General features: G+C 38.5%; 1 protein-coding gene across 1 annotated transcript in view; it reads right to left on the reverse strand.

Moving 5' to 3' along the window:
• The window catches only part of carmil2 (capping protein regulator and myosin 1 linker 2), a 72470-nt gene that overhangs the window by 41352 nt on the left and 13655 nt on the right, over positions 1-17463 (reverse strand). The window contains exons 15-30 of the mRNA XM_084733341.1: positions 17132-17208; positions 15810-15914; positions 13825-13894; positions 13615-13696; positions 12363-12459; positions 11610-11664; positions 11315-11487; positions 10675-10743; positions 8667-8760; positions 7405-7491; positions 6374-6499; positions 3982-4098; positions 2284-2459; positions 1787-1874; positions 1371-1460; positions 1204-1270 (exon numbers count right to left, since the gene is read on the reverse strand). Coding sequence (XP_084589467.1) covers positions 1204-1270; positions 1371-1460; positions 1787-1874; positions 2284-2459; positions 3982-4098; positions 6374-6499; positions 7405-7491; positions 8667-8760; positions 10675-10743; positions 11315-11487; positions 11610-11664; positions 12363-12459; positions 13615-13696; positions 13825-13894; positions 15810-15914; positions 17132-17208 — 1573 coding nt within the window. The remainder of the gene's footprint in view (positions 1-1203; positions 1271-1370; positions 1461-1786; positions 1875-2283; positions 2460-3981; positions 4099-6373; positions 6500-7404; positions 7492-8666; positions 8761-10674; positions 10744-11314; positions 11488-11609; positions 11665-12362; positions 12460-13614; positions 13697-13824; positions 13895-15809; positions 15915-17131; positions 17209-17463) is intronic.

Here is a 17463-nt window from a genome sequence, read left to right on the forward strand (position 1 = left end):
TAGTAATCATTTATTTCATTTCATTCATTTTTTCTTTCCCACCTTGATACTGTTGTTTAGGACAAACAGGAACCTATAGGGCAGAAAAATGACACTCAAGTGCCAAAAACTGCACTTCCTCAAATGGCCACTTGAGGCTGGCTCCAAAATGAATCAATTCTCATAGAGGCCCATGTTACATGTCTAAGTTTACAGTGGGAATAAATGTCTACAGCCTGGTACAAAAACCATTTTGGTAATTAATAGCTAATTTTCCTGTTGATGATAAGCACGTGGGAGCTAAATTATTATATAAATCACCTGTTTAAATTATATTAGGCCTAGTTAGGCATAATTAAGGGCATGCTTTGATTGACAGGTGGGTGCCACAGATACCCACTTTATTTGGCTGCCTTGGCTCCTCCTGCACTTCACCTCTGTGCCCATTTTTGGATTAGCTGGAGTTAGCAGAGTCGGGCACGGCAGAGATGGTGACAGCCGGAAACACTACACTACACATCAGAGTGGCTCTTCAGAAACCTATGGGTGACATCATGGACACTGCACATGTCCCTATTTTATATTCAGCCTATGTTTTATCCTGGACACGGCAGGTAAAAACTTTTGACCTCATGCATTTTTGATATTCTTATCTTAAATGTTTTTCTTTTGTTTGTACAAGGAGCTCGTACAAACATGTTATGTCAGATTCAGTAAATGCTCTTAACTTCAGATAACTGTGTAAATGATCCACCTGTACATATCTGAGTGCATGTGTATGAGATTTGCAAATTAACATGAAACCCCCAAATAATAGCATATAAGGCTGCACTTCTTGCCGCATATATCAGGAAGTGTTCATTCATGAAAATGGCATCAAAGAGTAAAAAGAAGAACTTTACAAGTTTGGATTTTAAAATCCTGCTTTTTTGGGCTGGTTTGTTTCCATAACATGTCTTCTTTCAGACAAGTGGAAAAAAAACATCCATATCATCATCCATAAACATTTAGGAATTTATTTTACAATACTTTGTCAGATTGTATCTGTAGATTTCCCAGAGGGGTATAGGATATAAGCATCCGAGATAAGAAACTGTAGGAAAAGCTGTCACCCACACATGCAAATGTATTGAAATGAGGTGAAGATTCAGATTCAGATTCAGAGAGAGTTAGAGACACAGAGAGACGTTACAGGATCACACAGTAATACTGTTTGTATCTTACTCTTAATTGAAGAGGCAGGCCTCAGGCTCTTGGAGTGGAAACTATGTCTCCAAACTGCTGGACTGTACTGTTGATGGACAGAGCAAAAGTAAGAGGAAGAACAAAAATGGAAAAAAAAATCACATAAATGAATGAGTGAATGAATGAAGGATAGATGTGTCCCTTACATAGTCAGTTGGGAAGTCGCTGTCAACCAGTCGGAGCTCTGGGATGTTGTTTCTCAGAGCGAGGCATGAATTTTCTTTTATAAGGCAATCCTAAACAGTAAATGAAGAAAATCATCACTTACCCAAGGTGCATTGTTTCATTTTAGATCTTCTAGATCTTTTAGATTTTTACCCCCCACTTCCAGTCTTTGTTCGAAGCTATGTTAAACACATCCTGAACACATCTGTATACTGGACACTCAGAGATATAAATATTAATATGCATATTAATCTTGCCATCTGATTGTGCATAACACAGCAAACATCTGTATTCTCCAAAGTGTTCCTCACTGTTCCAATTCCCGCTCATGACTTCAGCAGAGGTTAAACTAATGTGTCATTAACTGAAAATACTAGTAATAAACTGTCAAATGTACCATTTTGTCCTGTGCTGTTGTCAGATCCTGTAGCACCTCTTTTATGATGCTTTCAGCCAGAGAGACACTCAATGTTTGTCTCATTTCACTGGATGAGATGAAAAGAAAGAAGATCATGTTAATTATAATAATATCATGTGGTATATATTATCTTAAGAGGTACAATGTTGTTTGTTCTTAAAAGCATATCCATATCAATTTGTGAGATGATTTTTTTTAAATGTTTGAAATAAACCGAATCAAATCAAATGTATTTTTTTTATCTGGACTTTAAGGACCTTGGTGTAAGATTTAGTGACATCTAGTGGTGAGCTTGTAGATTGCAACCAACTGAATGCCATTCACCTCACCCTCCCCTTCCGTATGTGTGGGAGCAAAAAATGATGGCAGTGAAACACTATCGAGACCCACAACATCACAACAGTCTGTTGGATCATACACTATGTAAGGTATTTATACAGAGGTAAACTGAAGCTGTCACACATATGTGTTGTTACCGCAGTCTGTTGCTGGTGATCTGCCCTGTGCTCTCCACCACAGTGCTTCTCAGGAATGTGTGTGTCTGTCTGCTTCTTTTGGACACACACTCTGACAGACACTCGCACACACTGGACCGCTGGACCACCCGTGGACACACTGCCTCTGCACACCTCATCAGGCCCTGAGCCAAATCCTGGAACACACAGCCCTGGACTTGAGCATGGCCAAGACTGACACTTGACAAGAAAACATTGAGCCTGACTGGGATCTAACCAGCAACCACTGAAACATGTTTTTAATAGACTGGACATGAAATCACAACTTCTGCTGTGAAATAGTGAGAAGACAGTATAACAATTTTGAAAATTAGGAGCCTCACGTATTGTCCAGTTTTGTGCATAAACCATGTACAGTCGTGGCCAAAAGTTTTGAGAATCACACAAATATTAATTTTCATAAAGTCTGCTGCCTCATTTTTTATGATGGCAATTTGCATGTATTCCAGAATGTTATGAAGAGTGATCAGATTAATTGCAATTAATTGCAAAGTCCCTCTTTGCCATGAAAATGAACTTAATCCCCCCAAAAACATTTCCAATGCATTTCAGTCCTGCCACAGAAGGACCAGCTGACATCATGTCAGTGATTCTCTCATTAACACAGGTGAGAGTGCTGATGAGGACAAGGTGGAGATCACTTTTTCATGCTGATTGAGTTACAATAACAGACTGGAAGCTTTAAAAGAGGGTGGTGCTTGAAATCATTGTTCTTCCTCTGTTAACCATGGTTACCTGCAAGGAAACACGTGCAGCCATCATTGCTTTGTACAAAAAGGGCTTTACAGGCAAGGATATTGCTGATACTAAGATTGCACCTAAATCAACCATTTATCGGATCATCAAGAACTTCAAGGAGAGAGGTTCAATTGTTGTGAAGAAGGCTTCAGGGCGCCCAAGAAAGTCCAGCAAACGCCAGGACCGTCTCCTAAAGTTGATTCAGCTGCGGGATCGGGGCACCACCAGTGCAGAGCTTGCTCAGGAATGGCAGCAGGCAGGTGTGAGTGCATCTGCATGCACAGTAAGGCAAAGAAATAAAGAATGGTACCAAAACATCCTCCGAGAGCAACTTCTCCCAAACATCCAAGAACAGTTTGGTGATGAACAATGCCTTTTCCAGCATGATGGAGCACCTTGCCATAAGGCAAAAGTGATAACTACGTGGCTCGGGGAACAAAACATCACACACAACATTTTGGATCCATGGCCAGGAAACTCCCCAGACCTTAATCCCATTGAGAACTTGTGGTCAATCCTCAAGAGGCGGGTGGACAAACAAAAACACACAAATGAAATTCTGACAAACTCCAAGCATTGATTATGCAAGAATGGGCCACCATCAGTCAGGATGTGGCCCAGAAGTTAATTGACAGCATGCCAGGGCGAATTGCAGAGGTCTTGAAAAAGAAGGGTCAACATTGCAAATATTGACTCTTTGCATAAACTTACTGTAATTGTCAATAAAAAGCCAAAAGCCAAAACTTTTGGCTATGGCTGTATTTCCATACATATCATCAGATATGTCACATGTAAAGTGATACAGAGGCACAAAAACTTTATTACTATTGCCAGTCATATCAGAGTAATTGATCAATTGCCACCTGAAGACATGCTTAACCCTCTACCCAGTGTTTTCAAACCAAACCACCAAATGTGTACCTGTATGCTTCTGTTGAACTCTTCAGTCAGTGCAGCAGCAGTGTCAGCGAGGATGCAGCTCACCACGTCTCCGTCAGAAGCACCTGTCCTGCCTGCCTCATACAGAGAGGGAAGCAGCTGCAGGGGGAGAGCCCACAAAAACATTAGTCCAGGGGTCTGCAACCTTTACAATCAAAAGAGACATTTTTAGCCAAAAAAAGGGAAAAAATAAATCTGTCTGGAGCCGCAGCTATTAAATTCTCTCTTTTCTTCTAAAACTTTTCTTTCCTTAAAATCTGGCATCCATAGCATCCGTATGGAGACTCCAGAAGACTAAAAAACAAAAATTTAGAGGAAAAGGCACAGTTGTAGACATGGGCTTGATGCACATTTTAGTTGATAAAATATTAAAACTTTATATTTAATTAGGTGGAGAGGCTACATATTTTCACAGTTGAAGAATGTTAGAATCACTTTAGACTGTAAAAAAAAATAGCTGAGACAACTCAAAATTTCAAAGCAATGTAGTGCAATTGATTTTTGAGCCCAATTCAAACTTTCTGACTTTGACCTGTAATAAACTTGAAAAAGTTTTACCGACCTACAATCTTCACTTGAGATAATTTACTTTTCCCTCTTTAGATAAACTTGAATCTTTTAGTTTTATAAATTAAAATTAAATAAAAAAAAAAATCACAGTGGTCACAGTGAGTTCAACCTGATCTGTAATTATTTTGGTGCCTAAAAATTAAATGGTTTTAATTGAAATCATAAAAATGTTATACATCATTCACTGTCACTTTACTGCATTTACTCAATAATTGTTTAAAGACATTTGGGGTGTTCTAAAACTCAAAGATTTAAGTTTATCTAAAGAAGTAAAGTAAATTATCTCAACAATAAATGTGTAGTTGGTAAAATTTTTTCAAAAGAAAAATCAAAGAAAAATCAAAGAGCTCTGTGTATATACATATACATATATATATACATATACATGTGTGTATATATATATATATATATATATATATATATATACGTATATATATGTATATATACATATATATATATATATATATATATATATATATATATATATATATATATATATATATATACATATATGTTACGGCCACCGCCGTTACCGCCCCCTCCGTGTTTAACCCCCTTTGCCGTGTAGTTCTGTGTGTGCGTTGCAGTGTGTGAACTTCCGACCCGTGATTGGCCTCCAGCTGCGAGGGGCGTTACCTCCGCTACCTACTCTGTTGTTTGGCTTGCTGATTGGTGCCCCTTGATCGCCGTCCACCAATCACAGAAGTGCAGCTGGAAGCCGACGAGATTTAAACTCAGTGAGCGTGCCAGTCATTGCGGCTGCCTTCCCCATAGGCAGTTCGCCTCATGTGCCTCTCGTTGGTGTTTGGGTTAAACTATTTTGAATGAGGTACTCGTTGGAAGGGACTGGGCCAGGGTACAGTTTCAATAACTGATAGAAGTCGACACACACTTGCTAGGTTGTTTGTGCATTGTATTAGACTACACTAGGTAAAGGAGTGCTGACTCTTTTGTAGATTTGCTTTAAAGCTCGACAAGGTAGATAGCCACTGGGTTCTTTTCTGTTTTCCCTTTGTTTTTAGCCACTGTAGGTAGCTGTTAAGCTCCCACTTTGGGAGCTCTCTTTTGGTTATATTACTTTCTTTGAGTTGAGCAGCACTCACCGGCCCCAAATTGTCTCTTTAACCGCCAGTGTGAATAAACAACTTTAACTTAACCAACTACAACTGGTTTATGTTCCTTCCCTTTTCCCATTACGTAATATATATAGGTATATATATATATTTTATCTCAAAAATAAATAACTGTTAGTAATATAATTCTTTACCAAAGCTACAATGGGGCTACTGGAGAGGGGCTGCATTAGTGGCATCAAGCATCATTTACACCCCCTGAACACTCTGTAAGGTCCACTTACACAAAGTAATGCAATCCAGTACAACAGCTCTGAGACATATTCTGTGGTTATTAAGCTTGTAATGGTCAGTTGTTGTTCAAACTTTCTGAGAGGTATAATTAAACTATACGTTTATTACTGAGGTCATGGTTAGTGGTGGTGCTGTACTAGACTGCAGCATATTTATTCTGTGTGAACTTAATTAATGGCCTCCCAAAAATCTGCTCTTGTTCATATTCAGTAATATGCAGATGATACTTTTATTTATTCCTCTATGATTGACATGTCACAGATTCACTGTATATTACAAGCTGGTCTGATGCTTCTCAGAAATACTTTTCTTTTTTTCTGCTGAATAAAAAGAATTCCTACAGTTTGTTGTTTGGCACTGGGTGTGATTTTTCTTTCAGTTTCACCAATAACTGGTTGATTAATTTCTTATCATCTTAGCGTCTTAGCATCTTGTACCTTGAGGGACTCTCTGGTGTTGTGCAGCACTTCATGTGCTGTCTCGATGTCGGCCTGGGCCTCCTGAATGCTGCAGTGGTTTAAACGTTGAAGACTGTCCTCCAACTGCCGACACAAACCCCGGACCTGCTAAGATGGAGGATAATTGAGACAGACTTAGCTGAAGATACACACCTAGACAGAAATTGCCATAAGGGCAACAGAGTGAATACAGCTTTCTCTGTCTCAGTCAGAGAGCTTCAACTTTGATATGATTGGAATCAACTTGATTGATCACATATGTATTATAAAATGACTGAAGCTGCAAAGAGAAATCAGTCATGACAAAGATCCTGATACAGAAACCTCAACATAATCATTTCTGTTAATAATAAAATAATAATTAGTTGCTGCAGGGCAGTCTAACATTACATGAAATGAACAGGACATTATTTACTGGAGAGCTGTTGGTCATTATTACTGCTGCTGCTGTTTGCTCAACAGTGTCCTCCACACCTCCCTCTGCCTGCTTTGGTTCTGCTCTGTTTGTGTGCAGCTTGAGTTCATTCTTTCCCAGTGGGGGCTTGTGTGCAGTGTTCCCTGCATGGCATCCATAATGTTCCACTATACTCTCCATGTTAGAATCAACAGTATTCCCACAGCAAGAAAACATGTCAGAGTAGAAGTGCATACTGCCAAGCAAACTGTAAATACAAATGCTAGTCTCACAATTAGGCCAAACTAACACATCGTTAATAAAATTAGAACCAGTTATTATCATTCTCAGAGCTGGTACCTTATCCAGAGGTTTATTTTACTCTTACTAAAATAAAATTCTGTGGAGACACTGAATACAATTTTGGAAAGCTGAAATATAAGTCAGTATAATTGTTAAAATAAACAATAGTTCAACCAAATTTCTTCTACTGATTGTCACAATTAAAAAGAGATGAGTATTTTAATGCTGTCTTTTATTATACAATATTAAGTTAATTAGTAGTTTTCTGTTGTTGTTGACTGATCTCCAAATACATATTTTATGTTTTTTTTACCTTTTCAGATTGTTGAGCTCTAAACACCTGCTGAAGTTCCACTCTGTCAGACTGTCTCTGGTTGTTTCTGTCCAGACACTGCTGGATCTGACACACATATGCACACGCACACGCACACACACACACACAGGACAAGTCAGGACAAAACAGTAGAGTAACTAGGAGCAGGGTAAATGGTAGTTGTAAAATACCACATCATAAATCTAAATTTGGACAATCGGCTTTGTCCATAAAGGGCTGTCAATGGAACACATTAACAACTGAAATCTAATTGATTCCAGATATAAAATCTGCTACAACAAAGGTCAAGTGCTGACTGGAAGCAAACCAGAGCTACTGTTTCCTGATGTGAGCTCTGCATGTACCCGCTGCAAATCAGCCCCAGCCACTCATCTTTACATGTTTTGGTCCTGCAGCAAAATCAAGGAATTCTGGTTAAATATCTTTTCACTCATTTCCACCTCTCTCGGTAAATCAGTCCATCCATGCCCCCTGTTAGCCATTTTTGGGGTCTCATCTCCTGCGTTCCACCTTTCAAGAGCAGAGGCAGACTGTGTTGCCTTTGCTACATTTCTTGCCTGACGTCTGATACTTTTAAAATGGAAAGACACCTTTTCACTCACTTTTACACAATGGCTTCATGACCTACTGCTCTGTATTAAATCAGAGAAAATAAAATTTTCTTTAAGGCGTGCCACAAACAAATTTTACAAACTATGGAACCCCTTCCTGGGTCACAATAGAGAAAAGATCCAGCTGCCAACTGCTCCTTAAACTGTCTCAACTGTGAGTACGAGTATGAGTTTGTGAGGACAGTATCAGACCGATACCTGATACTGGTATCGGTATTGGTGCATCCCTAGTGTATTGTGGTTTTATGAAGTTTGAAGTTGTATATTTTAATAACACTGTAAATCTACATGTAAAAGGCCTACTAGGAACAAGGGTTGAAAATTAACAATAGATATAAAGTGTAACACATCAGTGTCATGCTCTGCACTGAAACTATGTTAAGTTGCATCACCCCTATCAAATAAAGAACAGAACAGAAGACGGTGCACACTGATTTATACTTTTGTTACACATGTGTAAGCTAATAACATTTGAACCTGCATCCCTCATAATCACAAACTTTTCACTGACACAAGATGTGAGAAATGACAAATGCATGGTGTATACCATAGAGAGTTCACTGTCTTTAATATTCTCTAAATTAGTCACATTTTCCAACACATTAAGTGAACACAGACTGACACACTGACCTTGTGCAGCGCCTCTTTTGTTCTGTCAGGATTGCTGCGGTAACTCTGTGTGATGTCAGCCAGCGGCAGAGACACCTGCTGCAGAGTGAAGTTCCTGCACAACACAGAAGCCAACATCAAAATGAACACCGTGGAAACTGTTCAGTACAGTCCACTTCACTCTAAACCTTTAGTCTGGCTCTATGGGTGGACATGTCAGTCTTTTTGTCTTTCTGCCCACTTGGTCTAGACTGAAATATCTCAACAACTGTTTCATGGTCAGTCATGGTCTGCAGAGGATGAATCCTGTGGACCTGGTTGAGGTTCGTATGGAAGCCCATTTCCACCAATGAAATTAAAAAGAGATCCTCTCAGTCATTATAATGAGAAGCATTTTCAAAGTAACAATTTAACTACCAAGCCATTATATTTAATTTTTGTCACATTGGCGGAAATGGGCTTCAACAGGTTTGTGCTTTTCAGTGAAATATCTCAGAACTACTGGATGCTTAAACATTTGTGTCACCTGCAGGATAAATTGTAATAACTTTGGCAATTCTGTTACTTTTCATCAAGTGCCAACATCGGGTCAAATTTCAGCTTGTCCAGTACTTGGCTTTATTATCAAATACCTGTAGACTAATGACAAGCTGTACTGCATGTTCCATGGTATTTAGCAAAAGTTAGCAGTCTATTAGACGAAACATAGATGATTAACATGTTGAACATCATGCCTGCTGTTGCAGCTGTTGTTGGCATTTAGCTCAAAGCACTGCTGTGCCTGGTTACAGACACATAGTGCTGCTGATAGTAGACACTTAGTTTTGTTCAGATTAGAAATATCCTGCTCAGTGTTTATTACATTGTGGGTTTGATCCACTGTGCAGGATGTAATTAGCACAGCAGGCCTTGTAAAGTGTTTGCTAAAAATGTTAATACCAAATTCTGATAGTGAGCTGTCACTTTTGATTTTTAAAGTGTTAATTGATAATTGAAGCAGGCGAAGGCTGTTTTTATATGACAGCAATCTGAACAGCATGTTAGTCAACAACTGCAAGTAGCACTAAGTTAGCTACCTTTTTCTGTTGTGTGACTTATGGTATATCCAGGCGCAGTGTTGTGCATAAACATGTTAAAGAGAGGTGTTCATTGAACATGGCAAACTGACAAGATCAGGTACATGAACGTTTCATGAACATGAACATGAGAGTCGTTCACTCCTGAGAGAGATAACAGCGCTCACATCATCAGCTGATTAAAACAACGTGAGGAGAGAGAGAGTGTGATTATAGACAGAAATGTTGATGTGATAGAAAAACTTTCTCTATAATTTCTATCTCTGTTTCTCTATAATTCTGTGGTGTATCATTGAAGTGTAAAAACTACACTGCAGACTGACGTTTGTTGACACTGAGACACAGTCAGATGATCCACAGTATATACTCATCTCCAAACATCTGTGGAAGCACATTTCTGCCAATATGATGAAAAAAAAAGATCCTGTGAGTCATTAACATGGGACATTTTGTCCAAATAATGTCTTTGAATCTCAGAATAATGATTTCCAAATATTGACTGTATATAACAAAATAATGAGAAACTTTCTCAAAATGACTTACATTCATTACATTCAAGTCATTATTTTCAGAAAGTTTCTCATTATTTTGGGATATTAACTCAGTGTATCCAGACATTTTATCCCACTGTATTTCAAACAAAACACACCTCAAGTTTTTTGTATGTGTTTTGATTTCTATTAGCTGTCATGCATCATCTGCTTTGAAAGCAAAAGTCAGTCTCTATTTTTGCAAGATTAGACTACTATTTTAAGATTTTAATTATTTGGATTGAGTTAAACGTAAATTTACATTTACAAATTAAAAAAAATAATAAAATGTAAACAATGAACATGAATGAGTTCTTCTGAATCTCTGTGAAGTGAACTTTGAGCAAGCTCTTTTTAAATGTGAACTTGTACAGCACTGTCAAGACTCATGTATATCTGTGTGCGTGTGTGTGTATGTATGACCTCTCCAAGGCATCAGCCACATCCTGGAAACCTCTGGCAGTGACATTGTTTCTGTCCCATGTTAGAGTCCTTGACAGAGAGACAGAGACAGAGACAGAGAAAGAGACAGAGACAGAGACAGAGACGGAGACGGAGAGAGGTCAGCTCAACAGCCAAACCTGATGCAACAGACAACTCCACCTGAGTCTGGTTGAAGTTGGTGTACAGTGATCCTCACAGTGTGGGTGATGATGTGGTGCAGCATGCAACATCAAATGACACATGTAATTACTAAACACTCTGCAGCCAGTCAAGTGATGAATATTATTTTCCAATATTGAAATGATGACATCTAGTGGCAAACAGTAAAGCTACAGCTTAAAGTCATTTATGAGTGATAAATAGTGGTTGGGCTGAGGCACAACATCTGTTCCAGTGGAATATTTTCCCTGACAGTGTGTTCCAGAAACAGATACAACCACAACACTTCCTCTGGCAGTTCTCTGTAATGCACAAAATATTATAAAATGAGATGAGAAGAGAAGAGATAATTGGTTGCTGTTCCTTAAGTCATTGTGCCCGAGTGTGTGTGTGTGTGTGTGTGTGTGTGTGTGTGTGTGTGTGTGTGTGTGTGTGTGTGTGTGTGTGTGTGCATGACTACCTCAGTGTGGTGTTGCTCAGCAGAGCTTTGGCCAGCATCTTGGCTCCTGTGTCTCCGATGTTGTTTCCACTGATGTCCACTTCAGCCAGAGAAGTGTGACCACCCAGAGCGCTCAGCAGGATGTGCATCCCTGTCTTCAGCTTGGAGTCACACACTGACAGAGACTGCAGGGGCTGCTCTCACACACACACGCACGCACAAATATACAGAAAAAAGACTGTGACATTCTAACAAACATTTACATTGAAAATAATATTATATAAAATATATATATATGACTGAGAGTGTCACTCACACACTCGTCATCCTGAATGAGCTGAGCTATACGATGAAGAACATCAGTGAGAGCTCTGGTAGACACAGAGAGGACATATCAAACCAAGAGAACAAGAAATATGACAGACAACAAAGGAAAAAATAAATGAAATGGAGGCAAGAAGGACAGAGGAAAGAGAGAAACATGGTAAAAACATTTCATCAAAGATTAGGCTGTGAAACATATAAAACCTACAATTATAAATTGACCCCTCTAACGAGGGGTGGAGCAGGCAGGAGGGTGGATAGAGTGAAGTTTTCCTTTGTTCTAAAACATTATAATCATTAAAATATATAAAAAAAAAATGGGCCCATTTTTTTATATTATTAATGCACTTACCCAACTGAAAATGATATTTAGTTGAAGTGAGTTTTGGTCACTTAAATCAGTTCAATCAGTTTTCATTACAATAATCAAATCCTCCCCCCTCACCTAATTCAGAGAAGCTCACAGTAGCCTGCAGGTATTTTAGTGAGTTAATAATCATAAAATGACCACGATGTGTCATCAGAAATCAAGGAAACTTGTTAAGTGAAATTTCTATCTTAAATGTTCGCCAAATGACTAAGTATCTGTGTATGAGTTATAAGAAATCATGAATTATCTTGTACAAGGCGTAGATGTATATAATGGTTAATAGAGCAAAATATTAATCAAATCTAATCTAGCAGGCAGTGAGACAGGCAGACAGTGGCAGGCATTGGACATGACACTGCATTACGTTCCACAGACCTGGACTTCATGGCGAAGTTTCTCCCCAGCGCCAGGTGCCGAAGAGAGTGACACCGACCAACAGACAGAACCAGAGTTACCATGTCATTCTCAAAACCTGCAGACAGACAAGAGGGACAGGAGGTCAATTAAAATGCTGCTTCACAAATCAAAACAATGAATACATGCTCTGTCATCTACTAATTATAATGTTGTTTGTAACACAGCAAAAACTCATGTTACATGTAAATTTACTCTCAGTAAGTAGCTTTAGGTCACCATGACAGTATTTGGGCAGCATCCCTGCACAACTAAAAAGAGGTTTTTGTATGAGCAAAACTTTATTGCCTCTTTATTGCTTTTTTGTTTTTCTGCAAGTCTATTTCTTTATGTAACTTAAAGGAGAAATCTGTAACATATTTACTGTAATAAATCATAATATGAATATGATGTGTCATCAGAGATCAAGGAAACATGTTAGGTTCAAATACTTGCTTCACTTGACGTGAATGCTACAGTTACAGTGTCTGTTTATGCATCTAAGAAATCATTAATAATCCTGTTGAAGGCATAGATGTTTATAATGATGTTAAATTGAGGAAAATGTTAACGGAGTTTGGCAGGAAGTGAGACAGGCAGCCACTGTATTCATCATCCAGAGTTGATGCTCATCCAGAGCAGTGGGCTTTTGTTTTCAGGATAACAGGCTGAACTTTAGATTGACAGACAACTGACAGTTTTAAATAGCTGATCAGCTTACAGTGGAGGACTCGTCCTCACTTGGTATTCTCAGTTTAGGAGGTTGCGTGTGTCCTGCAGTCCTGCAGAGCTCCTGCAGCCTGCCAGTCTGCTGTGTCTTGGGAGAAGGAGGCGAGGGGAAACAACTCACTTCAACCATAGATTGTGTATTAAACAGGATTACAACCTATTTAATATACAGTCTGTGGCTCCAACTCACTATTTGGACTGCAGTACTCAGGGTTTTTTTTAATTGTGTGTGTTAATTGGCAGCAACAGTGGGTAATAAATTAGTCAAACTTGCACAGTAAAATATCCACAAAATATTTGCCCATTTGATTTGATTAAAATACAATAAAACATTTAAGCATACAAAAATTTCATAAATAATTCAATGCACAATTATTGACACACACATATCATATACATGCATGCTGAACTGCAGGATAATGTCATGAGATAAGTGTGGAATTGGACATTTATTGTGTGTTACAGTATATGATGGAATACTGTGGATGAGTTTGTTTTTGCCTACCATTGTCTGAGATATCCAGGCTTCTGATAGCTGTGGCTTCAGAGATGTGCTCTTGTATCACCTGGGCACCTGCTGAACGTAGCTACACACACACACACACACACACAAACAACAGTAACAACAATAATTTGTTTACTGTGTCCTCTGCTTCTCATTATCATAAATAAAAAGTATTTTTGTATTGGAGTGACAGTGTGTACTGCACTGTACCTCACAGCTACTGACGTCCAGCTCCAGCCCGAAGAGACGAGTGTTGGTTGCCAGACCCTGCAGTAACAACCTAGTTGCAGCACAAAACATATCTAAACATGAAATGTAAATATACATGAACCTGAACAGACTCATGAACAATAGACACTGAGCTGTATCATCATGCTCATGAGGTACAAAGTGGTATTATGAGACAGGACAGGCCAGGACTAGCTGGTTAGCATGCTAACTTACAGTAGTAGATATCTCTGCAACATAGAGTCAGAACTGTTACTTCACATTCTGCTGAAAATTTCTGTTAATTTTTTAATGTTTCAAACTAAAAGTCTTACATATCACACCCACAACACACTCTTCTGAAATCATTTTTCAACTAACTGGTTGCAATCTCAGCTGTCTAAATCTTCTGTGGTATTCAGTCATATCTGTCCTGCTGTTACTACAGACATGTCTGAGCTAGCCATAAACAATATTTAAGGGGTAGTTCACCCAAAACTTAAAATTCATTCATTATCAGCTCACCCTCATGCCGATTGAGGGTCAGGTTTCTTTTGTTAGTCCACAAAACACTGCTGACAGGAAAGCAGTGTTGCAGAGTCTCCCAGTGTAATTAAATGGTGACCAGTTTTCAAATGGAAAAAACAACTGCAAAAAACAAACATGAAATGGCTCCATACTGCTCGTCTGGCATAATCCAAGTCTCCCAAGTCCCAACATGCCTTTTGCACATTGTCATAACACACACCCAGTTCAGACAGTGTGCATGTGAACGTGGCTCCAAGCTAAAGATCTACAGTGAAGATTCAGACTAAAAACATGCTGTAAATAACATTTTATAGTCAACTTGGTATGTTGGGTCTTTAGGAGACTTGAATTACACCAGATGAGCAGTATGGAGGCAGTTTATGTTTTTATTATGTTTTTTTTTTTTTTTACGTTTGGAAACAGGTCACCATTCACTTCTATTGTTTGCAACACTGTTTTCCTGTGAAACTGGATTTTCATTTTTGGGTGAACTATCCTTTTAAATAATTTTTCAAAAGACAACTGTCTTTATTTCTAAGAAGCAAGACACATGCTGTTGAGAAAGGTTCTGTTCGATTGCTGTATTTTTAGTTATTAATGTTACAAAGTCTGTGGGATTTTAAATGAGGTTTTCTTACAGAACCTTGAAGTTTTAGTTTCCCTTCACCTTTCTTCTGACAAATTAATACAAAAATATTTAAAAACCACAAAAACCTTCAGATCTGCCCACACACAGCCCTGCTTAATGTGAACTGTTGAGTTAAGAATATTTACTACAATTTCTATGGTCATAAGTAACTTTCACATTAAAGAGAGGTTAATAGGATTTATTAACATCTGTCTGCCTACAGAGAATATTCCCTAACAGCTCAAACATCTTTTTTAAATGTAAAATACATAAAGGTACAGTTTTCCATGTGTTCTGGTACCATCACGTCCAGGTATTCTGGAAAGAGGTTCATTCTATAACCCAGGAGGTTACTGGTAAATGGTTTTCTCTGACTCCTTCATTTTACTTGCTGAACCATGTTACAGACAATTCTTTGGTAAGTCTACTGAATTTCTGTTAACAGTGATGGTCTGCCCCAAAGGTCTCTACTGTTGACATTTGGATATCATAGGTATCTGCTCCTCTTTCTTTGAAGAAATGGTCTTTAAGTCTGATGACTTCGGGAACTCCTGCACTTTTTCCTTAAGAAATTCTGACTTGCTTATCCCTGGAAGGCAGGATCATTTGAAGGCAGTGTTGTTCCATCTGCCAGTGTCACACTGTTGTACTTTTTTCTTTCTTTTTTTTTTTTACATACTGCAGCACCTGTTCTTTTTGGGGACTGTTTTTTCTGTTTTTTTTTGTTTTTTTTTAATGTATACTTTATTGCACTAATTATATTTTTCTTTCAGTTTTTAATCTGTTGTTTATGATGGCTTGGTCTACCTGTTTATCTGTATACATGTTTTACCTGAGAGCTTGTGGAGGTAGTTTGGTTGCAGACAGACCCACATATTTGAGCTCACAGCTCTGACTGAAGAACTCTCGAATGCTCCTGGTCACCTCTCGCACTTTCCTGCACAAACACAAACACAGTAGAGCTTGAGATCTGTGCCCGAACATGATGAGACCAAACTGGACCCGACAGGTTTAGGTCAGGTCAGGCTGTATTTCTCACATATTTCATGGGCTTATGTTGGTTTTGGGCTGTGTCATTATTATTATTATAATTTTTTTTTTTTCATTGTTGCTAGTTCAGATTCCCTCCATGTATTGTCCCTGTCACTGCCAGCTCCTACTGTAATAATACTGTAATAATAAAATAAAGAAACACTTCAAGCTGTAATCAGGTGCAGGCTGAAATATGCTAATGAGGAACGGGTTGGGGTCAGGTTCGGACAGAATTTTGTCAGACATGGCCCTTTTCAGGCTCAACTTTTCAGGCCTGATTTTAAGTTCTAAAGCACATACAGGCAGTCACAGGCTGTGCTGTTATGTTTTCATGCAATTTTATCAAATCAATAAATCTATTTATCTATTTATCAATCATACAATTGTGAGTGATTTCTCATCACTCTCATCAGACTGCTACTGCACACCTGCACACTCTATGGTATATTTCAGCTGATCACCTGACTCTTCACCTGCCCAGCATTCTCTCTATTGGTCTCACTACACAAGGCACTGCTCACCAGATAGCCTGAATGTTTTACTGCTGTGCCTGCCTGTCTTCTCCAGTGCGGACCTTCTGACATGTCACAGCAAGAGAAGATTCAGTGTAACTAATCAGGTTTATAAATAGCTTAATTTAACTGAGGTGTGTCCGTCCCCGGGCTCACTGGAACAGAGGCATCTTAAAAGCTCTTAGTTCCACTGGTTCTCCAGACGTCTGTGAGCTGGAGTCAGAGGTGTGGTGATGAGATGTTCATGCTTTCAGGGTAAGTCACTGATATTTTGGATTTCCTTTATTAAATGAACTGGCAGAACAACACTGAGTTGTTTGTTGTTGCTTCTGTTCTGTAAATTAGATCAATTAGACTAAAGAGGCAGAAATAAGCTCAATAATAATAAATATAATAATAATCATAATTAATATAACAATAAATAAGACATTGATACACAATATATACAACAGAATATGGCCTAAGTGTTTGTTATACATGATAATTGTGCAGATACTGTATGTAAGTCAGGAGTGTAAGGAGTGTCTCAGTGCAACAATACTGAGTCAGTAATTCAGAGATGATATGAAGATCAGCCCTGACATGACTGAAGGGACACAGTGCAGCTGACCTGTGGCTGAAAGGATTCCTGGCCAGGTTCAGGTGCATCAGTTTGTAACAACATCCAGCAGACAGAGACACAAATAACTGCAAGAGAAAGTTAGAATGATTGTTATGTGTTATGTATGGAATGACAAGCACAGACATTCAATACACAATAACATAACACAAACATCTGAGAAGCTCCAGTTTAGTTTTAGATATTAGACTTTGTCTGTTCATTCATAACAAATATTTTCAAAATTGTAGATAAAAAACAAACTTCAGGCTTTCAGGTGATTTCCAGGCTTCCTTAAGGCCCTGGGTCCTTGGTTCCACTGTTCCCACTACCATTTTGTAAAA

Source organism: Lutjanus erythropterus, chromosome 13, assembly GCF_056507025.1.
Source record: "Lutjanus erythropterus isolate fLutEry1 chromosome 13, fLutEry1.hap2, whole genome shotgun sequence".
NCBI classification, from domain to species: Eukaryota; Metazoa; Chordata; class Actinopteri; order Lutjaniformes; family Lutjanidae; genus Lutjanus; species Lutjanus erythropterus.